This window comes from Myodes glareolus, chromosome 9 (assembly GCF_982192425.1).
Source record: "Myodes glareolus chromosome 9, mMyoGla1.1, whole genome shotgun sequence".
Lineage (NCBI taxonomy): Eukaryota > Metazoa > Chordata > Mammalia > Rodentia > Cricetidae > Myodes > Myodes glareolus.
Window position 1 is genome coordinate 6,185,536 of NC_142034.1, and position 27,557 is coordinate 6,213,092.

Consider the following 27,557-nt stretch of genomic DNA (forward strand, 5'->3'; position numbering starts at 1 on the left):
CCTCCCTCCTTCCTTCCCTCCCTCCCTCCCTCCCTCTTTCTCTTTTTCTTTCTTTCTTTCTTTCTTTCTCTTTCTTTCTTGTATTTCAAGACAGGATTACTCTGTGTAGCCCTGATATCCTGGAAATCACTTTGTAGATCATGCTGACCTTGAACTCACAGATCCATCTGCCTCCCAAGTGCTGGGATTAAAGATGTGTGAATGTGTTTTCTTAAGTGTCATAGTCAAATAAGTGAATTATCAGAAATCCCATTGACAGCATTGAAAGTCAATTGTACTTTATTTTGATTTAAGTTGTTTTCCCAATAAAAATAGCCACATGTAGTCAGTGTCTGAAGGCATGATTAGAGCATAACGTGGCATCCTGTTTCCTGATGCCAGCACTGTGGAGGGACAGTTGTGGGGCCTGGAGACCCACAATATACTGCAGAGCTACTGAGACCAGTAGGCTTCCTGTGACCCATCGTCACAGCCTAATGACAGTTCCATCAGGGACAGTCAGCGTCTATAATGGTGGGTAGATAACACCGCCTAGCCTTCTCATAGCTGTCTTGGTGTGTCTCAGAAGACATTACATCATGGAGCGTGTTGAGAGGCCCTTGAACTGTATTGCCTAAAGAACAGAGTCATCCCCAGTGAAAGTCTTCAGGAAGGTTCCGCTGGGGAAAGGAACTGCGTGCAAACGATGAGCCAGCGCAGTCCCCACCACCCGCACGCCTCAGGCTCCTGCTCCACTGCCTTGTGTGATCACCTGAGGGATTTGTCCTGTGGTGTTTGCAAGCCTCTGCCCTGCACACTTGATGGGGTTCTTGTTTATTCGCAGTCCCTAAATTCTTAGGATACTCTGTGTCCTCCCTGAAGGAAAAGAACTTACAGGTTCTTCCTGTCATCTGAGGTCAAATGGAAAAGCTTTTTGTGGTTAACTTGGCCACAGCAAGTCCTTTGTTATTTAGAATTTCAGTAGGGAGTTGGCTTTTTTTTCTATTTGGTTCTCCAGTAGTTGAACACTAACCCAAATGAGCTTCATGTATACAGGGGTGGGTGGGGGAGCAGATAAGTCTTGCTTTTTTGGATACCATATTGAATGCTGGTTTTCCTATTAGCACTGACCTTGGACAAGCTGACTTACTCTGTTAGAGCCACCTCCTCAGTTAGTTGTTCGGCTCCTCCTCCTTGCCTCTCTTCACAGTGCTGCTTTTCATTTACCCCAGAGCCCCTTTCCAGTTGGGGACAGTTATGGTCTCTATAAATACACTGCTTCTCCCACTCTGTGTCTGACAGTTTCCTTACGCTGCCCCACCTCCCCAAGAACCTGTGAAGACTCTCAGAAGCCTGATCAACATCCGAAAGGACACGCTGAGACTTGTCAAGTAAGTTCCTGAGGGCTCAGACCAGGTCCCAAATGCCCTTCTTCTCATGAGGCAACAGACTCTCTATGAGAGTCAAAGAGCAGCTTCTGCCAGGGCCCACAGCCTCCTGCCTGTATCTAAAGGATGCCAGCTGCCAAGTGCTGCTGAGGCACGGGCCCTAAGATAAGGCCTTGTCGTGTTTGTGTTATTTGAAACGTGGGCACCATTCTGAACAGAAAGAACGTTCACCTGCCCAGGCATTTTAAATATTATCTATATTCTGTGGATCTAAAACAAAGGGAAAAGAACTATTATTAAAGAAAGGGGTGAAGTTCGCAGATACCCTAACAAGCTATGTAGTAGAGAGCTGCTCGAGTTAGGATATAAAATCCTACTTTAAGTTGGTCATGGTGACATGTACCCAGGAGGTAGAGACAGAATAGTGTTGAGGCCAGCCTGGGCTCCAACTGCAGGACACTATTGGGGGGGGGGTGACAAGCTAAGTGGACCTCTATGCATCTGGATGTCTGTAGGCGTGCAGTAGGCTATCAGGGAGTTTGGGTTGAAATTCAGGATAAGTATGTGAAAAATTAAAGGACTAAAAAGGCCAGTGAGTCCTCCCTTCCGGGAGTTAGGCAGGAAAAGAAGGCCAACTGTAGCTGACTCTGTGTCAAGCTGTAAATAGCCTTTATGAAATCACAGCAACACAGCCGCTAGGTACTGTACTAATAGGGTTGTGACTTCCCTGCAGTGTGGAGATGTCAGAGCTCTGTCATGGGTTAGAGGGAGGAAGGAGACAAACCATGTCAGCAGTAGAAAGTCAGTAGACGGTGCCTAAGACTGACAAGTCAAGACTCAACAATAGGGACAGTGGTGGCACACACCTTTAACCCCAGCACTTGGGAGGCAGAGGCAGGTGGATCTCTGGTCTACAGAGCGAGTTTCAGGACAGGCTCCAAAGCTACACAAAGAAATCCTTCTTGGGGGAAAAAAAAGAACCTTAAGAAAATATCTAGAAAAAAATCATATTGAGTGAGGTAACCCAGACCCAGAAAGACAAATATAATATGTACTCACTCATAAATGACTTCCCACAGTTCACAACCCCAGAGAACCTAGACAGTGAAGAAGACCCTAAGAGAGACATACATGGATCTACATAGGATAGAGAAAAAGACAAGGTCTCCTGAGTAAATTCAGAGTATGGTGGTCACTGGAGAGGGTGGAAGGGGAGAGGGGAGAAAGGGAGGGAGCAGATAAAAACAGTAAAAGCAAAACTCAGCAAAGGGGCGTGCTGTTCAGACATGGGGCTAATGCCTCACTTGCAGTGTAGAGGAGGAGAGGAAAGGAGGGGCCTGCTGATCTCCAACAGCCTGTAGGAACTCAGGTGTGTATTAGTGATCTTCACTAAAGTGAAAAGTGATAAAGTGAGTGGCACACGCACTCACGCAGGCCGTTTATTCCCCACAGACGACAGAACCTAGTGAATAGTCTAAATGTCCCAAAAGACAACACAGTGATAGCTACAGCAAAAATACAAAAGTGTCATTCCAAAGAGCCAGGTATGCAGTGTTGATTCAGGGGGTGAAAGAAAAGTAAGGGTGGTTTGTTTGTTTTGTTTTGTTTTCTAGGTAGGGTTTCTCTGGGTAGCCTTTGCTGTCCTGGAACTTGCTCTGTAGTCCAGGCTGGCATCGAAATCACAGAGATCTGCCTGCCTCAGCATCCTGAGCGCTAGGATTAAAGATGTGTGCCACCACCTTCTGGCCAACCAGAATATTCTTATTTATTTATTTTGGAGTTTTGCCTGAATGTATGCCTATGTGAGGGTGCCAGATCCCCTGGAGTTGGAGTTACAGACAAGTGTAAACTGCTATGCGGGGTGCTGGGAATCGAACCTGGGTCCTCTAGAAAAGCAGCCAGTGCTTTTAACTCCTGAGCCATCTCTCCAGCCCGAAGAGTAAGTCTTAAAATTCTGATCCCTGATGGGCAATGGTAGCATACATCTTTAGTCCCAGCACTCAGGATACAGAGGCAGGCAGATCTCAGGCCAGCCAGGGCTACACAGAGAAACCCTGCCTTGAAAAAATAAAGACAGAATAACAACAACAAAAATCCTGATCCACTTCCTCCAAAAGGAGGATTGTGATTATGGGGAGATTGTGATTATAGGGGGCTTGTGTTTGTGGGGGGATTGTGACTGTGGGGGGATTGTGATTATGGGGGGATTATGTTTATGGGGTGATTGTGTTTGTGGGGGAATTTTGATTGTGGGGGATTGTGATTTCCCAGATGTGCTGAGGAAGTAAATGGGGGGATTATGTTTGCGGGGGGATTGTGTTTATGGGGGATTGTGTTTGTGAGGGGATTGTATTTATGGGGGATTGTGATTGTGGGGGGATTGTGATTTCCCAGATGTGCTGAGGAGGTAAAGAGCCATGGGGAAGAGGCGGGCAAAGCTAAGGTCCACTACAATGTCGAGTTCACCTTTGACACAGATGCCCGGGTAGCTATCACCATCTACTATCAGGCCACTGAAGAATTCCAAAATGGCATTGCCAGGTAAGCTAGCACAGCAGGTAAGCTGCTTGCTTCCTGGCCTTCGTGCCCACCTAGGAAGGAAAACATTCTTTACAGCCAGGCAGGGTCTGGACCTTGAGTTTAATTTTCTTTTCTAATCTTTACTCTTTATTTTAACTCTCTTCCTGTGGATGTATGGGTTAAATATATGAGCCCAGTAATAGTCCAGGTTAGAGCAAAAAGAAGAAGGTCTTTCCTGAGTTAGTGCTGTTAGAAATTGAGAACAGGTGTGAGACGGTGGGAATTGTTAGACTGTCTGAACTGAGTTCTAACTTTAGCTCTGCCTCCCACTTTACCCATAGCTACATTCCAAAAGACAACAGCCTGCAGTCGGAGACCGTGCACTACAAGCGGGGGGTGTGCCAGCAGTTCTGCCTGCCCTCCCACACTGTGGACCCCTCGGAGTGGGCAGAAGAGGAGGTGAGTTACCTCGGCTCAGGGTCCGCCATCATTTCAGAAGGGTCCAGGCACTTACCTAGGGCCCATGCCAGCCACAGGAACTCTGTCCAGATGCTGGAATGCCATGCTTCACTGTTAAGCCTGGTGGCCCCTTCATGCCTTTCAAAGGTCTGCTTAGTTCACATTAAGAATATACCTGTCCATCCGGGCAGTGGTGGCACATGCCTTTAATCCCAGCACTTGGGAGGCAAAGGCAGGCGGATCTCATGAATTCAAGGCCAGCCTGATCTACAAGAGCTAGTTCCAGGACAGGTACCAAAGCTACAGAGAGAAACCCTATCTCGAAAAACCAAATCAAACTAAACCAAAACAAAAATAGAAAAGAAAAAATATATACCTGTTCTTGTTCATTTTTCTACCCCTAAGTAGCTTGTTAGCTGAGGGTACTGTGAGAAAGCTTAAAAGAAAGAAAAAGGGAGAAAAAAGGAACTGCAAAAAGGTTAGGGACCTTTATTCTAGGAACTAGATGGCTATAAATTAGGCAGATGTGGGCAGCTGCAGGTTTGATGGACAGGTTGGGGAGCTGAGGGCAGTGCCTCTGAGCAGTACCCCATTCTGATGGACCCATGAGCATCCAACCATGTGGCATCTTCTGTGTTTTCCTTGTCTTTCCTACAGCTCGGCTTTGATCTAGACCGGGAGGTTTACCCTCTGGTGGTGCATGCTGTGGTGGATGAAGGAGATGGTAGGGACTTCTCTGCTGTGCCCACTCCCTCTTGTGATACCATCCCAGCAGAAGCTGTGGGTCTCAGTCAGACTGTATTCATTCTTTGTGTATACAGTGTTCTGTCTGCATGTGTGCCTGCAGGCCAGAAGAGGGCACTAGATCTCATTACAGATGGGTGTGAGCACCATGTGGTTGCTGGGAATTGAACTCAGGGCCTTTGGAAGAACAGCCAGTACTCTTAACTGCTGAGCCATCTCTCTAGCCCGAGAGGTGGGGTTTATAATGGTATCTATTATGTGCCTTTTCTGGTAACCCAGCACCATTGGTCTACCAAACTGTGGGTTCTGGAGAGACAGGAATGTGGGAGAGGGTTAGCGGTGTGTTGTTTGGCCTTTTTCAAACACGTGCCTGTTTCTTTCAGAGTATTTTGGCCACTGCCATGTGCTTCTGGGCACCTTTGAGAAGGTAGGTAACTTCATGATATTTTTTGCTCTTCTTTCTCATGAGGCCCCTCTGCTGAAAGAGTGCCCCATTGGGACTGCGCTCAGGAAATTTTAGCTCTGCCACCCCCACTGCCATGATCTTCAGTGTTCTCTTCATCAAATGAGTGGATCTAGCGGCTCACTACTCCACTCCTGTCATATTCCAAGTCTGTTGCTTCTCTCTGTGAATGCCCAGTGATTTAGTTAGGATTTTTATTGCTGTGAAGAGACACCATGACTACAGGCCACCCTTATGAGGAAAAACATTTAATCAGGGTGGCTTGCTTACCGTTCAGATGTATAGTCCATTATCGTCTTGGTGAGACATGGCAGTGTGCAGGCAGATGTGGTGCTGGAGGAGTAGCTGAGAGTCCCACATCTTGCAGGCAACAGAAAGTCAGCTGAGACACTGGGCAGTATCCTGAGCATAGGAAACCTCAAAGACTTCCTCCAACAAGACCATACCTCCTAATAGTACCACTCCCTAAGAGATTATGGGTGCCAATTACATTCAAACTACCACACCCCAGCAAGAATAAGAAAGTAGCCCTCTCTTCTGGCTGTAACACCGTGCTTTTATTCCAGCACACGGACGGGACCTTCTGTGTTAAGCCCCTCAAGCAGAAGCAAGTGGTGAGTATTTGAAGGCCAGAAGCTCTTAGAAACATCCTCTCCGTTTTTTGTTTTTTCATGTTTTGTTTTGTTTTGTTTTTTTACTTTTAAAACTACATACTCTTGCTTCCTTCCCCTCTTCTTTTTTTCTTTCTTTCTTTTCTCCTTTCTATCACTCAGAGAAAACGATTTGGGGACAGGAGCACTTTTGTCTGTTAGGAACTACGTGGGTGGCCTGAAAGGAACACTGACTTTTAGTGCCTTTATTGTTTTGGAATTGTTGGTGCCTCCCAGAGTACAGTTATCTTGAGAAGTGAAAGAATAAGATTTGTCTCCTGACATTAGGGTGAAGGAGAATTCTTTTTACTTAAAATGTCATGATGAGAAAGATTTCAAACAAAAGGATGAAGTATTAGGTCTAATTCAGAGCCAATTGGAGCCCTCAGCATAAATTATCCTAGCGTTTCTTTTCTAAAATGCAGCTTACTGGACATCTGCCCTCTTCAAGAATGACCAGCAGGATTGCACATGCCTGTTGGGAGGCCAAGCCCCATCGTGTGCCAACAGTTTGTACCTTTGCAACAGTAGGAACAGATGCCATGGAAATTAGGGGACAAGTGTAGCCGGTGGCATTGGCAAAGAGGGTCAGAGACACAGGTGGTGGCTTATGCCTTTAATTTCAGCATTAGGGAGACAGAGGCTAGAGAATTGCCTGGAGTTCTAGGCCAACCTCAGCTACAGTAAGTTCTAAGCCAACCTGAGCTACAGAGTAAGACCTTGTCTCAACAAAAGAAAAAAGAATGGTTTGAAAAAAGTGGGTGATCAAGCTGGGTGTGCTGGCCCATGCCTTTAATTCCAGCACTTGAAAAGCAGAGGCAGGATGATCTTGTGAGTTTGAGGTCAGCCTGGTCTACATAGAGAGCTCTAGAATAGCAAAGACCACAGAGAGACCTTCAGAAAACAAGTAGGGAATAGCATGGTGGAGGGAGGGTAGCAGAGAAAGGTGGGAGACAAGCTTGCCTTTGTTATCGACAAAGGAAGGCCCCCTACAGAAGGATGGTAGATATCCAAAATCCTAAAGTACTCACTCTTTTTAGGTTAAATACTTGCCCCTCTTAATGGAATTGGTAATAATTAATAATTCCTTAGTATGAATTAGTTGATTTGTACCCTTTCAATGCAATTTCTATGCTAAAACGAGTTTTAAGAGAGGCAGAAAAAGCCACAGGTCCTGAGTGCAGGTTCTCCCTGCATAGGCCCAGCCCTGGTGAGTTGCCTCATGGTGAAGACCTGGCAATTTAAAAGGCTACAGTTTCTACAGAAAAATATTTTATGTATTTTCCTGTTTGATGTAGGAGGTCCTTCTATATATGTGTTGCTTTTATTGATTAATGAATAAAGAAGCTGCATTGGCCTGTGATAGGGTTGAATAGAGTTAGGCTGGGAAAACTAAACTGAATACTGGGAGAAAGAAGGTGGAGCCAGGAGAAGCCATGTAGCCCCACCAGAGACAGACGCTGGAACTTTATCGAGTAAACCACAGCCTCATGGCTATACACAGATTAATGGAGATGTGCTAATTTAACATGAGTTAGCAAGAAATACGCTTAAGCTATTGGCCAAACAGTATTGCAAGTAATATGAATTCTGTGCGATTATTTCGGGGCTGAGCAGCTGGGAACAAACAAGCAGCCTCTTACAACAAATTGGTGCCCAAATGAACAAGCGGCCTCCTACTGCACCTGTTTCTAGATTTGTCTTAGCAACAGACTGTCAACATCGAGAGTTGGGTAGGAGGTCAGAACTAGGCTAGGTCTATAGCAGCAGAGGTGAGGTAGAATATAAGAGTGGAATTCTAAAGAGAAGGGGAAGGCCACCTTTGGCACTAGTAAGGCCTAGTCTCATAGAGTAGGATTGGGCACAGGTAATTAAGGTTTTAAAATGACTCAGAAAGTAAAGGTTCTTGCCATAGAAGTCTGGTGACCAGAGTTTGATTTCTGAACCTATGGTGGAAAGGAGAGAGCCAATTCCTAAAAGCTTTCCACTGAGCTCTACATTATTCTCCATGGCATGCCCAGACCCATACTCACATACATAAAATAATAAGAATAAATAAATAAATAGAGATTGGAAGAGAAGTGGGAGGGCTGGGCTGGAGAGCTAGCCCAGTTAAGATCGCTGGCTGCTCTCCAAGGGCCTGCTTCAGTTCCCAGCACCACATCAGGTGACTCACAACTGCCTGTAACTGCAGCTTCAGGGAATCACATCTTGTCTTTGGGCCTCCATTAGCACCTGCACATAGATGGTGCACATGTGTGCACTCAAGTACACATACAAACACATAAAATAAAAATAATCTTTTATTATAAAATAGAAAAAGAGATGAGTGTGGTTTTATGCATATTTACTATTAGTGTCTCTTCCCAGGTCCATAGGTCCTGCATCTCCCTGTCAAGACAGGGTTTCTCAATGTAGCAGTCCTGGTTGTTCTGAAACTCACTCTGTACACCAGGCTGGCCTCGAACTCACAGAGATCCACCTGCCTCTGCCTCCCGAGTGCTGGGATTAAAGGCGTGTGCTACCACCGCCTGGCTCTTTATCTTTTCTTATTGAGGTGGAGTCTGGCCTGATACTGCTGTATAGTCCAGGCTGGCCTCAAATTCATGACATCCTTCTGTTTTAGCTTCCCAAGTGTGAGGACTACCACCACACCTGTCTATGTCTTCCCTTTCTCCCCTTCCTCTTTTTCCTTGCCCATTATTTTCTCTTCTTTTTTGTTTAGTTTGACGTATCCCTGACTGGCCTCATGGAGCTGAGGTTAACACTGAGCCTCTGATCCTCTGACCCCTGTCTCTCCATTGCTGGGATTACAGGCACACACTACCACATCCAGTTTATGTATTGTTAGGACGTTGTGCATTCTAGGCAAATGCTCCACCAGCTGAGCCACATTTCAGCCGTCTATACCACTATTAGAGCTGGAATTTTCTTACAGACAAATGCTTACATTCTGACATACACCCTTCCATCCCCTTTTGAGTCTATGCCGTTTATAACTGTCTGGAGTAGTGAGCTGCACTACATGTACTGTCAGTTTGTAAAATGTTATGTTCCTTGTTGGGTATAATGATGGGTGAACTAAGCATCTGATTTTCTTTCCCCTCTCAAATGCAAACATAAGTAAATAAAAACGTCCCTTGTCTATGTAGGCCCTTGAGTTTTTCCGTGGTGGCTCATGGGGAAAGGCGGGGCTTCTACTCTTGTCTCACAGTAGTAAGCTGTTCTTGGACTTCGCTGTTTGCTCTTCAGGTAGATGGGGTCAGCTACCTCCTTCAGGAGATCTACGGGATTGAAAACAAGTATAACACACAAGATTCTAAGGTGAGTTTTGTTAAAAATTCGGGATTTGTTCTTCCTTGGAGGCAAAGTGAAAATCTGTGCTCTGCTAAGGTCTAGTGTGCCAGCCGGGTCCTAGGAGATTCTCATTTTAGATTATCAGTTATGCCACTTCAGAAATGGACAAAGTAGGCTCCTTCAGCTGAGCTCTGCTTTCCAGGAGGGTCTTGCACTTTCCCTTCACCTTCATCTCTGTGTTCTCCTAGGTCCCTTCTGTTCAGACCTTCAGAGGAAGAATGAGCTCAGGGGGTTAGTCCAGTCTCTCAACTTCAGGCAAGCAGTTCCTAGAGGCAGGGGGAGCCAAGTGTCAAAAACCCTGCCCAGGGCTGGAGAGAGGTCTCAGCAGTTAAGAGAACTGGCTCCTCTTCAGTTGACCAGGATCAGTTCCCAGCACCCTGTGGCAGTTCACAACTGTCTGTAACTCTAGCTCCAGGGGGTCTGGTGTCCTTTTCTGGCATCTGCAAGCACAAGGCATGCAAAAGGCAAAGCACATATATATACACATAACATAAAATAAAAACTAATTTAAAAAATCACTACATAAACTAAAGTTCAGTGTCAGTGTAGACCCTGTTCTGAGTATGTGTCTGCTTTTCAGCCGAGCTTCCTTGTAAGTCAGCTTGGGGGTGGAAGGCTCTGTGTCACTATCTGGGTCTCTCCTTCTGGCCAGGTGGCTGAGGACGAAGTGAGCGATAACAGTGCGGAGTGCGTGGTGTGTCTCTCAGATGTCCGAGACACTTTGATTCTGCCCTGCCGGCACCTCTGCCTCTGTAACACCTGCGCAGACACTCTACGCTACCAGGCCAACAACTGCCCCATCTGCCGGCTGCGTAAGTCCTGGAGGAGGAGCACGACAGTGAGGGCTGGAAAGGGGCACAAAACATCAGAGCTCTTGCTGGGCAGCAGATGGACGGACGCTGAAGGGAGCATAGTTTCTGTCTGGGCTCTGCTCATCCTTAATCCTGAAACAGGATGTCCTGATGTTTTCTTTCTTCTTCACAGCCTTCCGGGCACTGCTTCAGATCCGAGCTATGAGGAAAAAATTGGGCCCTTTGTCTCCAACCAGCTTTAACCCTATCATCTCATCCCAGACATCAGACTCTGAAGAGCATTCAGTAAGCTGGGCTTGATCTCATGGCCGCTCAGAAACAGATACTCTCTCTTGTGTCCCTGATATTTTTCCTGTGGGTTTTGTTTTTGAGACAGGGCTTGCCGCTGTGACCGTGGCTGGCTTGGAACTTGCTATGTAGGGCTTCAGAAGGTTTCAAGCTCCCAGTGATCTTCCTGCTTCTTCCTCCCAAGCATGGGGGTTACAGGTAGAGCTAGCACACATAGCTTTGTTCTGGCGTTACATCCGAAAATTAAACCTGAGCGTGCTGGAGGAATTTTTTTTAGACTGGCTGGGATCATGTTGTAGGAAAACATACTAATGTTGTAGGAAAATATACTAACACTGGGTCTGGAGAAATGACTCTGCAGTTAGGAGCACTGGCTGCTCTTGCAGAGGACCTGGGTTCAATTCCCAGCACCCACATGACAGTTCACGACCATCTGTAATTCCAGTTCTAGGGGACCTGACACCCTTTTCTGACCCCCAAAGACACCAAGCACACACATGGTGCACAGACACGCAGGCAAACACTCATACAAGTAAAATAAATAAATCGTAGACAACTTCCTACTGCTGCAGCTGATGCTGAGTTCTGGTTCCCAAAAGCTCTTTTCTCCCTCGGGAACTTGGAGTCCTAGAGCCGTCTGTGGAGTTCACTCCAGTGGGATCCAACTCTGGGGCTCCCCCAAGCAGAAACAGGAACGAGTGTTTTGGATTTGAATCAAATTTACTATCCTTACTTGAATGCTTGAAGAAAGTGGCTGCCTTTCTTCATCCTTTTTTCTGGCATCAGAGCTTGCAAGCCAAGCGGATGATTGGCCTTAGTGTCATGGTGTAAAGAGACTGTCAAAGTAAACCTGGAAGCTGTGAGGATGTAAAACAGTCGAGAATGGGTGGGAGTGTAGCTCAGGGATAGAGCGTGAGTCCAGCATATACAAGGCTTTGGGATGGTCACTAGCACTATCTATATAAGCCCCACCCTAGAAACAACTACATATATTGCCTTGCCTTGACTAACCCAGTGGTAGGAGAAATTATAGGGAAAATTGGTTAGTTAATTATAAGGGAGGAAGTCATTTTAGCATTTAAAGTTATATTTATTTATATATTTATTTAATATGTGTGTGAGATGGAGAGAGAGAGGAAGAGGGAGAGAGAGGAATAAGTATATGGTGGGGGAAAACTTGTGGGAATTGATTCTCTCCTATCCTCTGGGTCTCCGAGATCAAATTCAAGTCATCAGGCTTAGTGACAATCACCTTTACTTGCTGAACCATTTCTGTAGCCCCATTTTATCAATTTAATCCTTATGAAATAGATTCTAGATGGAATAATTAGTTAACTATTAAAACCAAATCAGCAGGCACATCAGTACCTGACTTTAATCCCAACACTCAGGAGGCAGAGGCAAGTAGAACTCTGTGAGTTCAAGGCCAGCCTGGTCTACATTATCAGTTCCTGGACAGCCAGAGCTACACACAGAGACCTGTCTCATAAAACCAAACACCTAACAAGACAAGCTGAGTAAAGCATTACAAACCCATAATAAAGTGTACATGGTTATTCAGTTGAATATGGATTACACAATCCTCAAGCAATAAACATCACAGAAGAGTGGGGTGTTGGGGAGGGGGAGGAGGTCCAGTTGGGAAAGTATTTGCTGCACAAGCTTGAGGACCTGAGTGTGGACCTTCTCACCCACATAACGTCGACTGCAGCAGGGATTGTCTGTAATCCAGAGAAGAGGCAGACAGGTGGGGCCGCTGGAACTGGGGAGCTAGTCATCCTGGACACCTGACATCAGCCTCTGGCCTCCATGTGTCCTCGTGCACATAGGAGTGCACACACACACACACACATCAGACCACAGAGGGGACATGTAGATTTAGCCATTAAATGTTTAGCCAAGAGACTGAGAAGGAAAATGGGAAGTTCAAGGCCACCCTAGACTACATGGTTTGTAAGGGCTGGGGCAGCCAGGGCTACACAGCCAGGTCCCATCTCACAAACAACACACAGAACTGCCACCAACAAAACTTAAACCTGGGATGGCAGCACACACCAGCAACCCCAGCACTCAGGACTGAAATCCAAGGATTAAGAACCAAAGACAAACAGGTTAATTAAATTGTGAATTCCAGGCAACCCTGGGCTACATAGCTACTCAAAAACAACTACAGCTACCCAAATTCTTTTAAATAAATAAAATTTTAAAATTGAAAATTAAGTTAGAGGTGTGGGTCAATGGTAGAACACTTTCCTAGAATGCATAAGCCCTGGGTTCATCTCTAGCACTGCAGGAAAATAAGAATTCAGAGGCTGAAGAGATGAATCAGCTGTTAAGAGCATGTAGCACGAGGGCTGGCTTGTTGGGGTTTCTGTCCCGCCCAGTACCCCACAGCCGGCAAGTCCCAAAGAAAATCTCACAGAGTCTACATTAAGTTATAAACTGATTGGCCCATTAGGTCAGGCTACTTATTAGCTCTTATAACTTATGTTACCCCATTAATCCTTATCTACATTAGCCACACAGCTCAGTACCTTTCTCAGCGTGTCAGTTCACATGTTGCCTCTTCGGTGATCTGGGCAGGAATGGCGGAAGGAACTTCCTCGTCCCTAGCCTTCTCCTATTCTAATTGCCCCACCTCTACTTCCTGTCTGGTTGACCCGCCTATACTTCCTGCCTGGTCAATCAGCGTTTTATTAAAATACATGATTGACAGAATACAGACAATTCTCCCGCACCAAGAGCAGGTACTCTTCTGCAGAGGATTTACTCCAGGTGATCACAACCACCTAGGACTCAAGCTCCAGGGGGATCCAGTGCCATCTTCTGGCCTCTTCAGTTACCTGCTGTCACAGGCACAGACCCAGACCCAGCACACAGAAGCAGAAGTGCTGGAGAGGTGGCTTAGCTGTTAAGAGCACTTCCTGTAGTTCCTTTAGTCCCTGCACTCAGGAGGCAGAGGCAGGTGGATGTCTGAGTTCTAAGGCCAGTCTGGTCTACAGAGCAAGCTCCAGGACAGCCAGGGCTACACAGAGAAGCCCCGTTTCACAAAATCAAGTAACCAACCAAAACAAAAACAACACAGTAACCTCATGGCAGCATACAGCTGTCTGTAACTCCAGATCCAGGGAATCCAATACCTTCTTCTGGCCTCTGTGGGCACTATACCTATGTAGTGGACATGCATATATTCAGGAAAATACTCATACCCATCAACATTTTTTTATTTCAAGAAAGAAAATAAAAGTTCAAAACTTGAGATTCTAAAAAGTAACCAAAGTTTAAAAGCAAACAAAATTTTTAAAGAAAAAGAAACTTTACCAGCACACATATCAGAAGAAAGCTAATGTCTTTGTTGTAGCCCATAAGAACAAAGCAGCAGGTAACTGAAGGCAGTAGGTCCCTACATAAAACACAAAGTTCTCATGTCAGGAGGTGTGGCCAGTTAAAGGGGGATCACTTTTAGAGTGCTCACCTAGGGCCATAGTGAGGAGAGCAAGGGCTGAGGATGCAGCTCAGTCTAGCTTTAGCACTGCACGCAGCCTTGACTTTAGTACTCAGTGCCACAGGAGAGCAATAAGGGGCCAGGCGGTCTTGGCACACGCCTTTAATTCCAGTCCAAAGGCAGAAGCAGGTGGATCTTTGTGAGTTCGAGGCCAGCCTTGTCTACAGAGTGAGTTCCAGGACAGCCAGGGCTGTTACGCAGAGAAACCCTGTCTTGAAAAACTACACACACACTCACAAAGACCAGAAAGGTTCCGCCACGTTAAAAAATCTGTATCATGCAAATTAAAATGAGATACCATTTTTCATCTTCCAAATTAAAAAGAAAATTGAAAGATACTCCATTTCAGGATCCCCCTCCCCAAAAGCTCACCCCCAAACAAACTGAATATTCTATATTGCTTGTTAGGAGGGTAACTAGGTAAACCCTTGAGAAAACAAACTGGCTTTCTATATAAAGAGCCGAGAAACATTTATGGGGCTAAGAGATGACTCAGTGCTTGCCACGAAGGCAGGAGGACTCATATGCAAACCTCCAGCGCCCACGTAAAAGCTGCACATGGTTTCCTGTGCGTAGCTGTAGCTCCAGTATAGTGAGGCAGAGACAGCTGGACCCTGTCCAGATGGTGAGCTGCAGGGTTAGCGAGACTGCCTCAGAATATAAGTTGGAAAGAGACAAAGGAAGATATCTGGCATCCTCCAGCCTCTGCATGTGGATCCGGGGCATACCCACACACGTGTGTACACACACTGCACATACAGAAAAAAATTAGTTGGGCTCTTCAAAAAATGAGAAACGTTTATACACGGTGGTCTAAAGTTGTGACTTAATACTGAGAAAGTGACCTGAGAGAAGGGGGCTGTTGTGCTGGGGGCACTGAGGATAGAACCCAAGACCTCCTGTGTAGGCGAGCACCTTACCATGAGCCACCCCTCAGCCTGGAAAAGACCTGTGGACAAGGATGTCCACTGGAGCACTGTTAGAGCAGGTTGTACTGCACCCAGCACTGGGAGATGGAGCTAGGACATAGTGAGTTTGGGGTTACACTGGACTTCGTGAAAGCCTGTCTTAAGAAAAAGGACTGGGGGGCTGGAGAGATGGCTCAGAGGTTAAGAGCACCGACTGCTCTTCCAGAGGTCCTGAGTTCAAATCCCAGCAACCACATGGTGGCTCACAACCATCTGTAATGAGATCTGGTGCCCTCTTCTGGCCTGCAGGCATACATGGAGGCTGAACACAGTGTACATAATAAACAAATAAATCTTAAAAAAAAAAGAAAAAGGACTGGACTGTGGTGGTGCACGCCTTTAATCCCAGCAGAGGCATGCACATCTCTGAGTTTCAGACCAGCCTGGACTACAGAACAAGTTCCAGGACAGGCAGGACTACACACAGAAACCCTATCTTGAAAAGCCAAAACAGAAAGAAAAAGGAAATGTATATGTTAAATTAAATAAGCAAAATTAAAAATTGTTATTTTTAAAATTTTATTTATGTATGTGTGTCTGCCTGTGTATGAATATGCAAATGTTGGGCACGTACCCTGGAGGTCAGAAGGCAGCATTAGGCCCCTGGAGCTGGAGTTGCAGCTACTGATGTGGGTGCTGGGATCTGAGCTCAGATCCTCTGCGAGAGCTGCAGGTGCCCCTTACTACTGAGCCATCTCTCCAATCCCTAGGATTGTCATTTATAGAGTAGTCATAAATCATAAACAATAGAAATAAAATAATTAGAAACTTACTAGATTGCCACCAAAAGTTACTTTGGGTGATTGGTTATTGGTAATTTTTTTCATCTTTGATGTATTTTGCAAATTTCCTATAGTGAGCATTTATTTCTATTATCAGAAAAACAGACTTTGTAAAGGGTCATTTAGGACCTGTGACTGGCTCTTCATCTTGCCTTCCTCGTGTTTAAGTGAAGCCTTTCTTACACGGCCGATGCCTGAAAACAAAACTCATCTTCAGTGTTCAGTAGGAAGCATGATCATGGCCTAATATAAAAAATACCTAATTTTTGGCCTGTCTCAATTCTTGTAGTCCTCAGAGAATATTCCACCAGGCTACGAAGTGGTGTCTCTCCTGGAGGCCCTCAATGGGCCCCTCACCCCATCCCCAGCAGTTCCTCCACTACATGTTCTTGGAGATGGCCACCTCTCAGGAATGCTACCATCTTATGGCAGTGATGGCCACCTGCCCCCCGTCAGGACGCTGTCCCCCCTTGACCGCCTGTCTGACTGCAGCAACCAAGGACTCAAACTCAAAAAGAGTCTATCAAAGTAAGTAGTTAGTGCCTAGCAACGTTCCGTCTTCCTTCCTCAGTGTTACGGTAGTCACGCCTAGGTCACACTCTCCTGGTCCCCAGGGCTGCTCACTCACTGAAGACCTGAGAGGCACGCTTGCAGTGGTGAGGGAGATAGAAATAATATGTCTATGGGTACTTCGGGCCGTGTGTTCTTTGGCAGTGTGTGGTTGGGGTGAGGAAAGTTATGTATAAGAAGGACACTGAGTAGTATAGACAGAATCCCTTGGGGCCCTAGCTTAATCTGAAGTCAAAGGAACCAAATAGCCCTATATCCTGAATGTTTAAATCCATAGGACACACCATAATACAGTTTCTATGGCAAAGGAGGCTGTCTCACAGATAAAGGTATTGAGATGGGGGAGGGGAATTGCTAGTGTTTTTCACAAAGTGGAGGAACTGGAGGTAGAGGAGTCTCTGTCCTGCCCCTGAGAGCTGGCCTGGTTCCTCCAGTCCTCCCCTGTGCGACCTGAGCAAAGAGAGGTCAAGCCAGCACCGATGTCCTGACTTGACAGTACATTCAGCTGCTCTTCCTCTGGACTTTACAGATCCGTTTCCCAGAATTCTTCTGTGCTACATGAAGAGGAAGATGAGCGCTCTTGCAGTGAGTCAGAGACTCAGCTATCTCAGAGACTGTCAGCCCAGCATCCTGAAGAGGTAGCTGGCTTTCTTCTCCCTCCCTGCATACTTGCAGCAGGCATCTGCATGGCTCCTTGGTCCCCCTGCTTTTATCCGCTCACTAGGCCTTTCAGCACTGCACAAGGTGGTAGGTGCAGAGATGTCCTGCGATTCATGAGTTCCCCAGTGTCTGCAGCCTGGCTCCCCCGGCCCTGTCTTACAGACTGAGATGATGGCAGAGAGGAAACCATAAGGCCCTGCCCTTGTGACAATATGCTTAGAAGTGGGGTGATGGTGGAAGATGGCTGTGTGGGTCAGCATGCCAGACAGGGAAGGGAACCGTGAAGTTAGGACTGGAGCGGTCAGTTCAGCATTGGTCCAGGAACAGGGACCCACAGAGAGAGCGCTGCTGGGAGATGTGCAGGGCCAGCAGGGGACAGATGGCTGGAGCTCTCCTCCATGCACGTCCCTCACACAGATCTTAGCAATGTCCAGGGCAGCATACTGGGTACCAGAGGCGCTCCAGATGGGAAGTGTTCCGTCCTCGGGAACTCATGTCTAGTTGGGATGGCATCTGTACACAACTACCAGCACTGTGTGTGGTTCATTGCTGCTGTCCCATAAGTCCTTCCTGAGCGACTTCATGGCAGGGTGGTTGAGATAGGGCCTTGCATAGTTCAAGCTTGCCACAAGTTCACTCTGTTGCTGGAGATGACCTTGAATTCCGGATCCTCCTGCCTCACCTCCCAGGCTGCCTGTAGTTCTAGCACTGAAGGCTAAAGCAAGGGGTCACAAGTATAAGGCCAGCCTGGGCTATATGTAAGGTTCAGTGCCATCCGGCTACTAAGGCTATCGAGAGAGAGAGAGGGGGCAGACAGAGTACTATCATGCAGTGTGATATGCAGTTCCCTTTAGTGGAGGACATTGGGAAAACTGTCGTGGAGGGAGAGCATTTGCCTGGATCTTGGAAGTCTGTAGACACAGGGAGAGAAACACTCAGAGGGAGCTTGGAGCAGGCCCAGGAATAGTGAGAGCTCTGCCTTGCAAAGCCCCCTGATAGTCACATGTGGGAGGCCAGGAGAAGCCTTAGCAGTGTAGGCCTGACCTATGATGACAGAAGCCTGCCTGGGACAGAGAGCCAGCCTTGTACCTGCTTGTCCACCCAGGACGGCAAGGCTGTGTTCAGGATTGGTGGGTGGAAAGCAGAGGTACAGTTTGTTTCAGATCCACTGAGGAGGGGCTCCCAACATATGTGTGGAGGGGTCCTGAAGGCAGTGAGGACCCTTGTCGGTTTCATGTTCGTTTCCTTCTAAAGGAAAGCTGTTCGTAATCCCGGGATATGCCCCAGGGACAGCTGCTGGGTAGCCTGTGTCACTGGAGCTGCTGCCTTTGTGTGCCCCACCAGATGCTGGGCCTCAGGCAGGACCTGGGACAAAGTCACTCCAGGCCCTGGCTGACAGAGTGCTGACAGAAGCCAGCACCGCCTCTCCTGTCACTCATGCCCACAAGAGAGCACCTTGTCCTTCCTGGTATCTGTTTCCCCTGTGTCCCTACCCAGCTCTGCTCTTACCCTTCTGCCCATATGCTGGGCTTGTGCTGGTTTCATGTCCCATTGTGTCCTTCACCCCCAGGGATGTGATGTGACTCCGGAGAGTGAGAACCTTACCCTGTCATCATCAGGGGCTATCGACCAGTCGTCTTGCACAGGGACTCCGCTCTCCTCTACTATCTCCTCCCCAGAAGGTACCTGAGGGATCAGGGAGAGGCTGTCTGTACCTCGCTCCCCTGGTCCCCAGCTGTGACTTCCTTTGGGGATGGGAACAGCAGAGCCAGTGACTAAATAGGTCCCACACTGGGGAGGGGGCTCTCATTCACCTTCCTGCACGAGGTTCCCTCTACACTGTAGCAGCTGCAACACAGCTTTGGTCCCTGGGTTTCAGAGCAGAATCTTGGAAACCTTCAGCCTAAACCTTTTTCTGGAGAGGGCAATATGAGGCCTTTGTCTGCCTCTCTTTGTGGCCCTCGTATAGGAAGTGCACATACTCCTTAATAGTCATGGTCCTGTCCCTCCCCTAACTTCTTTCTCCACAGACCCTGCTAGCAGCAGCCTGGCCCAGTCAGTCATGTCCATGGCCTCCTCCCAGATCAGCACTGATACAGTGTCCTCCATGTCTGGCTCCTACATCGCCCCTGGCACAGAAGAAGAGGGAGAAGCTCTGCCCTCCCCACTGGCTGCCAGCAGGGCTCCTTCAGAAGGAGAGGTAAGGGAAGTGCGCTTGATCTGCCTCGCTTTCTGCTTCACACATGGGTTCCAGACAGCTTCATAGATGTCCAGGTACTTGCAGGGTACTGCAGGGAGCCAGGCACTCCCTTAGACTGGCTTCTGTATGCCACAGACCTTGTGCTCAGGAAAGCTTCGGCTTGGGTTTGTTGTCATCAGAGCTTAACTGGAGAGCCTACGATGACCGCCCCCTTGGGGTTTGTTGCTCTTTTACAGGGGACACCAGCGGAGTCCCCAGACAGCAATTTTGCTGACCTCCCAGCTGGAGAACAGGATGCAGAGGTAACCTAGCTGACAGAGAGCAGCATCCTTTCCCCCAGCCGTTTTCTCTAACTGTTGGTGCTGGCTGGGAATGGCTGTGTAGAGGAATACTGGAGAAGCCTTCCTGGGTGGCATGAGTAGATCATTTAGAAGGGGGTGTGGGTAGGGACCTGGGCACTGTCCTGCTTGCAGGAGACACTGGTTCTAGCGTGATACCCAGGGAGTGAGTTCAGAGACCCTTCTCATGCTTGCTGTCATGCAGTTAGTCTGTGTACTGGGACCACTGGGTCTCAGGTGCTCCCCACAGGACACGCTCCACAACCCACTCAGGAGCCCTGTGCAGAGCTGTGGGTGTGGATGCCCCAAGTGTGCTGTGCACCTGTCCCTGTGAAGCCCAGGGCCCACCGTTGTTGACAGGGATCCTTTCAGGGTATTTGGGTAGTAACTGGCCCCTAAAGAGTTTCTGAAAGTGTTGCGTCCTCATGATTTACTCTTATATTTTGTCTCTTTTGCTGGTTTGAGATAGGGCTTAACTATGTACACTCATTAGGAATTTAGGCTGGCCTGGAATTTGCTATGATAGGCCAAGCTGGCCTTACAGCCGACCTTACAGGTCACACTTCAGTTGACCTTCCTGCTTCCGTCTTCCAAGTTCTAGGATTACAGGCATGTGCCCGTACCTCACTTTGATTTGCTTTTTCATCCAACTCTTGTTTCTGCTTTAGTGTCAGGTAAGCTGTAATAAGGAAAGTCCTGACAGTCCTTTCTAAGACTGACCGAGCACCCCCTGGCCATGGTGGGAAGTATGTGCATGGATGCAGACCATGGAAATTACTACCACAGGGATAGCTTGTCTTCATTTGGCTCCTCTGACTTCCTGGTAGACTCATGGGGCTTTCCTTCTGTCCTAGGGAAATGATATCATAGAGGAAGAGGATAGATCGCCCATGCAAGAAGATGGTAAAAGACCCGGTGCTTGCTCTTCCATGTTGCTTTCTTGGGTATTTGCTAAGGGGTAAAGAAAGGGGAACTACTGACCGTGACTTAGTGGCAGTGCTCAGCTAGGTGGCTGTGGGGACTGGTTATCTTGATGGCATGTCAGGCAAACAGGGTATCAGTGACCTTAGTGACATTCTCAGCTCTTCCTGGAACTCGGAATCCACAAGATCAGAGGGAATGCTGCAGAAGACGCTGTACTCTCTATCCCCACGCCTCCTCCTGGGCCAGCTCTCTCGCCGAGCTCCGAGTGGAGCAGAGTCTGTTCCCCAGGACAGGCAGGACTCTGGTAGCTGGTCTGGTTTTGCTTTAGTGAAGAACATCTAAGACGGTGTGGCTGAGGAAGCACGGGCTTCTCTGCTGGGCTCACTTAGGCAGCACTGTAGCCTTTGGTCTTCATTAAGAACAGTTTTGTGTCCAGTGAAGCTGAACAAGACCTGTCCTGCAGGGCAGGGGAAGAAGAAGAGGGGGCGGTCAGAGAAGTCACCGTGCCTATCCCAGAAGCCAGACTCCTTCCCTCTGCTCCCGGGCATGTGTGCCATGGCCTGGATGCGGTTGCTCCAGCAGGTGTCATCCTAGTTGCTTCTGCTTTAGCGCTGGCCCTTGCTTCAGGGGTGTCAGGGGTGCATGTGGGCTTGACAGCTTCCACTGCCAAGAGGCTCAAAGATAACAGTCTCAAGGCTGGCCCCTCTCATTCCTGCACATCTGCCCAGGGCTTGCAGCTGTACTGCCTCTGAAGATCATTTCAGAGCCCAGGCCAAGGTCACCCTGAGGGATGGTTTCCCCAAAGAATGTTTCTCCTAAGACACATAGGGTGTTCAGGCTGTTGCCACCTGGCTCTTCATAGTTTACATGGAGGGTTTTCCTCCCCTCCCTTCACTCAGAGGAAGGGGGAACACCAAAAAAAAAAAAAAAAAAAGATCACTTCAGCTTCCCCTAGTGTTCTCACTGACTGTGGCTTTCTGGACAGTCACTGGAAACAGAGTAACAACTTCAGTCTCCAGAGAGAGTAAAACATAATTTTGTCAGCAGTCATTCTGATGCAACGTGCAAAATTATGGAACTGAGACCATGAGTTGCCATTTTTTGCATATGATTCTGCAGAACCTTTGGTCATAAGCATATTCTGCTCATGCCTGAGAGTCACAGGCCTGGACAGGGTACTGTCTCCTGGCTGTCTCCAGCTTCTGCCAGCCGTAGCGTCATCGGACTGGCCTGGGTGCAGCTGTCCTCCATAGTGGTCTGTCCGACCTGTGTCTGGCAGCACTCTGCAGGGTCAGACTTATTAGGGAACAGCAGCTAGAAAGGGGCCGGAGGGAATCGGCCAGGACGATGTGAGTACCCGGACATGCCCACACAACTCGGTTCCTTTGTCCACTCTTTATTCACTCGGTTTATCGTCTTTTTTTTGACATATGATTTGATTTTTCTTTTTGTCTCCATCCTTAAGACTTTTATTTTAAGGACAGCAAAGTAGAGAAAACATAGCCAGCCCTTGTCTAACTGCGTTAACTCCATTACAGGCCAGAGGACATGCGCATTTCTAGGCACGGAGTGTGACAATAACAATGACTTTGACATCGCGAGCGTGAAAGCACTGGACAATAAGCTGTGCTCTGAGGTCTGCTTACCCGGTGAGTGGCAGCCTGCTGAACACCCTCTGCTCTTGCCCTGCTCTCCCCAGGGTGTGCGTAGGTGCTGGAGACCAGCTGCTGAGAGGAAGCCAAGAGCAGCTCCTGCTCTGACAGTTTCTGATAAGAGAAAAGGCAAAAATTCCCCACCCCACCTTACTATTTGGTCGGCCCTTCCAACACAGTCTTACAGACACCATGTCAGGTGGACTGTCCTGTGTTCATCCTCAGGAAGTCTGAACAGTCAGACACCTCCCCGTGGAGGCCCTGGAAAGGAGGAATGCGCTTTTAGAATTGGAACCATAGCTTTTCAAAGGACAAATGTTTGAGGATAACAAAGAAATCTAAAAGCACTTTGTAGGCCAATAAATGACTTTCTGATCCAGTGAGATTTAGGGTCTCCAGTGATCACACATGCAAGCTTTGAATCCCAAATGAGAAGCCAGAGGGCAGGGATACGTGGTTCTCCAAGGCCCCAACTTCTCAGCATGCCCCATTGCTCTTCATCATCAAGCTGAATCTGCAAAGCGGCCATGATAGTTATCCAAGGCCAGTCACGCTGCACATGCCTATAATCCCAGACTTGTGAAACAGAGGCGGATCACTGCAAGCTGCAGACCAGGAGCTAGACCACCCGAATAAATACTAAACTTTAGCCGGGTGGTGGTGATGCCTTTAACCCTAGCACTTGGAGAAAGGAGGAGGTTCCAGTACAGCTAGGGCTGCACAGAGAAACCATCCTGAAAACCAAAAATAAAACAAATCACAATTGAGCACTGGCCTCAGTGTGCCCATTCAGCAGCATCAAAGCCCACTTCCTAAGAGCCATGCTGGGCCCGATGTCCTTCCCTCCTGGCTCCAGCACAGCAGCCCACTTCACAATGCCCTTGGTAATTCCCTCAGTGTCCCCAGTGAAGACCTGCTTCAGCTTCAGAACAGCCACTCCTGGGTCCAGTGCTTTACTCGCTCGGCGAAGTAGCTGAAGGTGTTGAGCCACAGGACCTTCTGTGGTTGCCACTCTCCTTCAGCCTGTGCCAGATACGGTCCCAGCAGGCCCTGGCCCCATGCAAGCCTGTGGCAAGGGAAGCCAGCTGCTCAGGAGAGACTTTCTCCAGCCTTCCCAAGGGCACGTCAGTTATTCTCTATTTAGTTTGTCCTGCAGATACTGCCCAGGTCCCAGCCTTCAGATCACCTGCTTCTCCTGCACAGGTCCCAGGCACACTCCCTTCCCGCCGAGCATGGCGGAGGAGGACATTGATCTGTATGGCCACCTCCTGCCCAGTTACAGCTGGACTGGAGCTGCTGGAGACCAGGCACACTCACCCTGCCTTCCCACTCCGGGCCTTGCTTCCATCTGTCCGTTCATGTTCCATGTCTTTATGCCAAATGTAGGCCTGTCTGTCTGGTTTACTCATCTTTTAACTCATTTATGTTCTCTGACTTGTGTGAGAGTCCATGTTCACTCTGTGCCAGCACTGTCCTGCCTCTGCTCAGCCCGACAGCAAGCTCACTGGTGTGTGCACACAAAGTGCTCTCGCTTAGGGCTCTAGACAAGCTTCCAGTGACTAATTGGCAAGGGCCTATGTTCCGTACACTGAAGCGTTTTTGAGAGGAAGAGTTTGTGGGAATATGTGCATTTCTGTTCAACAAAGACAGGCATGCTTCTGTGGCAAGGACTATGGAAAGGCATCCTTGGTTGGCCATATGGTGAGGATGGTGCCTGTGCCTAGCTTTGCCTGTGTCTGTGGTGACTTTTTGCCGGCCAGCCTCTCCTCAAGGGCGTCTACACTGAGCCCTGCTTTTGGCAGAGGGAGCCTGCTGTCACTGTTGAAGCCCACAGTGCCATGGAGACCAAGCTTGTTCTTTCTGCTGCTTCTTCTCCAAGCCTCCCTCCTGACATCCTGCTTGTCAATGCGTCTTCATTTATGGGGAGGGGTGCAGTATGGGGACAGAAGAGTCCAGAAAGGAAGCAAGCAGCCATGGCTTCCTTGTGGTAATGTCAAGAGCCAGCATTTTTAAGATTAAATGGGGTTCTCAGTTTGACCAGACATGAAATCAGTCACCTGTGACACTGTCAGGAGAGAGACTCGGGTGTAAATATCACTTAAGCATATACAGACACTTCCAAGCATAAATATATATACTTAAGTGTACTTGTAGTCCAAGGGCTCTTGCAGGGAGGAGACATGTCCCCTCCGTTGCTTCTGCCAGAACCACACTGATAGCAAAGGTGCCGGGGTGCTCTGCGGTATCTCCTGTGTCAAAGCCAGGAGAGCCTGAGTATAGGGTCCATGACCAAGTGCCTTTCACACTCAGTAATGTGCTCACTCTCATCCCAGCCTGAGAGCAGTGTGCTCAGTCTCATCCCGGCCTGAGAGCACAGGCTGGCTGGCTCCTCAATTTCCTCAAATGCTCTTTTCCCCACAGGGGTCACTTCCCATAGGCCCTGCCCCTGCTTGAGTCTGTTTCCGTCTTCATAGGTGCCACCCCTTCAGGGGAGACACATGGAGAGCACACTCAGAGGAAGGCCACAGAGGGTGTAGAGATCATTTCTGCCAAGAAACCCACCCTCACCCGGGTTGTAAGGGCCTAGGAGGGTGCCTGTCCATTGCAGCTCTTCTTCCCCTAACAAGCTTCCCGGCCTTCAGAGGCTCTAAGACAGAGTGTAGATTTCAAGTTCCTCATGTTTGAGCCCAGTACATTTTGAAAGGGGGATGTGATAGGAACTTGAACTGCATGACCATGCGAAGTCACTGTAGCTTCCAAGAACATTACATGGGTGCGGGAGAGTGACGTGGGGCAGTGGACATTCTCAGGAGGCTCTGGGTGGTGTGTGATGGAAAGGGAAGAGATGGTGGACTTTTAGTGAAATTACAAACAATTGTCACATGACTGAGTAACACAGGAGTAGGCCTATGCAGCAAAATCCAAAAACATATACAGACCTGAAGTTCAATCTTCAAGCCTCATGATTTAAGATGTGGTCATGCACACCTTTTGTCCCAGCAGTCCGGAGACAGAGGCAGGAAGTTTTTCTCTGGTTTTGAGGCTAGACTGATCTGCATATCAAGTTCCAGGCAGGAAGTTTTTCTCTGGTTTTGAGGCTAGACTGATCTGCATATCAAGTTCCAGGCCAGCGAGGGCTACAAAGTGGGAGCCTGTCTTTTCAAAAGATGCTTTGAGAATGTTTGTGGTAGCAGGCTCTGAGGGGAAAGAGCCTTCACTTTTATCAGCACGTTAGGAGGGACACGGAGCGCTGTGCCAAGTGTCCCTGTGTGGGCCTTTGGAGGTCTCTTCCTCTCATTTCGGATGCCCCAAAAGGAAACCAAATGGAAAGCACCATTGTCTTCTCCTCCCCTGCAGGGGGTTCAAGTCTCCAAGCTATTTTCTTGTCAGAGGCCTGGATTCAGCCAGATGTGATAGCACACTCATGGGGAACATACATCCCCTGGGAATCCACACTGTCCTCTCTACAAGTGGGCTGTAGAGAGGCAGCAGCCGCAGGGCTGCTATGGACCCTGTGGGTCCTCCCAGGGAGAGGATACTTCATCCTCTCACCATACCCTTCCCTACACACAGTCCATCTGCACCCTACCTGCTCTACGAGGGACACTCCGCAGCCTGGCTGGGGTTCAAGTCTCCAAGCTATTTTCTTGTCAGAGGCCTGGATTCAGCCAGATGTGATAGCACACTCATGGGGAACATACATCCCCTGGGAATCCACACTGTCCTCTCTACAAGTGGGCTGTAGAGAGGCAGCAGCCGCAGGGCTGCTATGGACCCTGTGGGTCCTCCCAGGGAGAGGATACTTCATCCTCTCACCATACCCTTCCCTACACACAGTCCATCTGCACCCTACCTGCTCTACGAGGGACACTCCGCAGCCTGGCTGGGGTTCCTGGGGCAGCAAATGTTGCATCAGGACGTCTATGAATTTGGTCAGGACAACCCAGGACAGCCCAGTGTCATGGATGCTGGCCGCAGTGACCATGGTGGTAGTGACGTGGCTGCTGCTGTTTTACTGTGTGTGCATGTGTGTCTTCTCTCTTGTTCACCATTTGCTTTTGGTCTCTCCTACTGAACAGCCGCAGCTCCGGAGTCCTGTCCCATAGACATTGAGGAATAGGTATGACATCTACCAAATTATATAACTGAACAAACCACTCATTTTATCTGGGGTTCCTAACTGAACATTCTTTTGCCTGGTACGCATCCCTCCGCTCAGAGTGCTGCCTGCCGATAGGAGGAAGCAACTTTGACTCATGCTCCAAGTATCAAAGAGCCCAGGTGTGAAAGACCCTGTCCCCCTCCTTTCCTGGGGCTCCACTGTGGACTGCTACTATAGCCGCAGGAGAAAACCCCCACACCAGAACACTCATGAGGAATGAGCAGTTGGCAACTGTTTTCATCTTAGCACGTTTGCCATTAAAGGGCTTGCTGAATCCGAGGCTGACTGACCATTTGTAAGTTGGTCTCAGCACAACACTATAGTTAGCTGACCTCACTGAAAAGCCCATCCCTCGCCCCACTCCTAGTGCCACACACCTTTCTGAGCTCCAGGGTACAGAAGTGGTTCCTGCAGAGGTTTGTCTAACAGCCCATTAGATGAAGTCCCTTCCCTAAACATGCCAAGCCCGGGAAGAGTAAGGCCTTACCTGTCATTGTATAAAGAACACACTAGCTCTTCTAGAGAGAATGAAACAGAGAGTTAACTTGCCAGCTAGATGGCAGCCAGAGGGACCCAGGGAACATATGACGATGGTCCCTCAGACCAAGCTGGCAGGGAACTGGCCACCGCACAATTCTGAGTCAGCTATGCTGCTGGGCATACTTACATGTGACCACGTGCAGGCCTCACAGCAAACTTGTGAGGACCACACTCACCTCATTGGATAGGAGAAAGCCAAGGCCCTAAGTGACTTGTCAAAGATCAGACCCCTGGTACCTGTGACTTAGGGACGAGGCCCAGGTAGGTGCAGTGCAGATGTGAATGTGAGCAGCAAGAGCGAACACAGGTGTTGATAGGCTGCATCAGAGCAGAAGCAGAGAGATAGCAAGGATGAGTTTTCACTGTGGGCACAGCGGCAGCCAGGGGCTGGGAGCAAGGGAACCCCGGGTGCTAAGGTGAGGAAGAGATAAGTAGAGGTATAGAGGAGGGGCTCTGAACACCACACTTTGTCCTGCCCAAGGCATCCCTTCCCTGACCCTGCTATGCTGCCAGCCCTTCTCATCCCCGGCTCCCATAGCACCTCCCACAGCAAACAGAGGCTGTAGGTCAGAAGTGTGTTCTTTGCACATCTGCCT

The 27,557-nt window shown here is 48.5% G+C and overlaps 1 protein-coding gene and 1 long non-coding RNA gene across 4 annotated transcripts in view; one reads left to right on the plus strand and one right to left on the minus strand.

Annotated features, from left to right (window-relative positions):
* Rnf157 (ring finger protein 157) overlaps positions 1 to 27,557 on the plus strand; it is an 88,688-nt gene that overhangs the window by 58,293 nt on the left and 2,838 nt on the right. For 2 of the 3 annotated variants that reach the window (XM_048451942.3, XM_048451947.3), the window contains 16 exons: positions 1,282 to 1,370; positions 3,762 to 3,908; positions 4,229 to 4,346; positions 5,004 to 5,070; positions 5,474 to 5,517; positions 6,120 to 6,167; positions 9,456 to 9,527; positions 10,213 to 10,372; positions 10,545 to 10,657; positions 16,205 to 16,443; positions 17,015 to 17,123; positions 18,716 to 18,827; positions 19,176 to 19,345; positions 19,582 to 19,647; positions 20,538 to 20,598; positions 22,146 to 22,256. In XM_048451942.3, the coding sequence (XP_048307899.3) occupies positions 1,282 to 1,370; positions 3,762 to 3,908; positions 4,229 to 4,346; positions 5,004 to 5,070; positions 5,474 to 5,517; positions 6,120 to 6,167; positions 9,456 to 9,527; positions 10,213 to 10,372; positions 10,545 to 10,657; positions 16,205 to 16,443; positions 17,015 to 17,123; positions 18,716 to 18,827; positions 19,176 to 19,345; positions 19,582 to 19,647; positions 20,538 to 20,598; positions 22,146 to 22,256 (1,726 nt within the window). The remainder of the gene's footprint in view (positions 1 to 1,281; positions 1,371 to 3,761; positions 3,909 to 4,228; positions 4,347 to 5,003; positions 5,071 to 5,473; positions 5,518 to 6,119; positions 6,168 to 9,455; positions 9,528 to 10,212; positions 10,373 to 10,544; positions 10,658 to 16,204; positions 16,444 to 17,014; positions 17,124 to 18,715; positions 18,828 to 19,175; positions 19,346 to 19,581; positions 19,648 to 20,537; positions 20,599 to 22,145; positions 22,257 to 27,557) is intronic. The other variant, XM_048451943.3, reaches the window with a different exon arrangement.
* Positions 1 to 27,557, minus strand: part of LOC146893351 (uncharacterized) — a 35,406-nt gene that overhangs the window by 4,232 nt on the left and 3,617 nt on the right. The window contains exon 2 of the long non-coding RNA XR_015003901.2: positions 13,195 to 21,064. This is a non-coding gene — a long non-coding RNA (uncharacterized LOC146893351). The remainder of the gene's footprint in view (positions 1 to 13,194; positions 21,065 to 27,557) is intronic.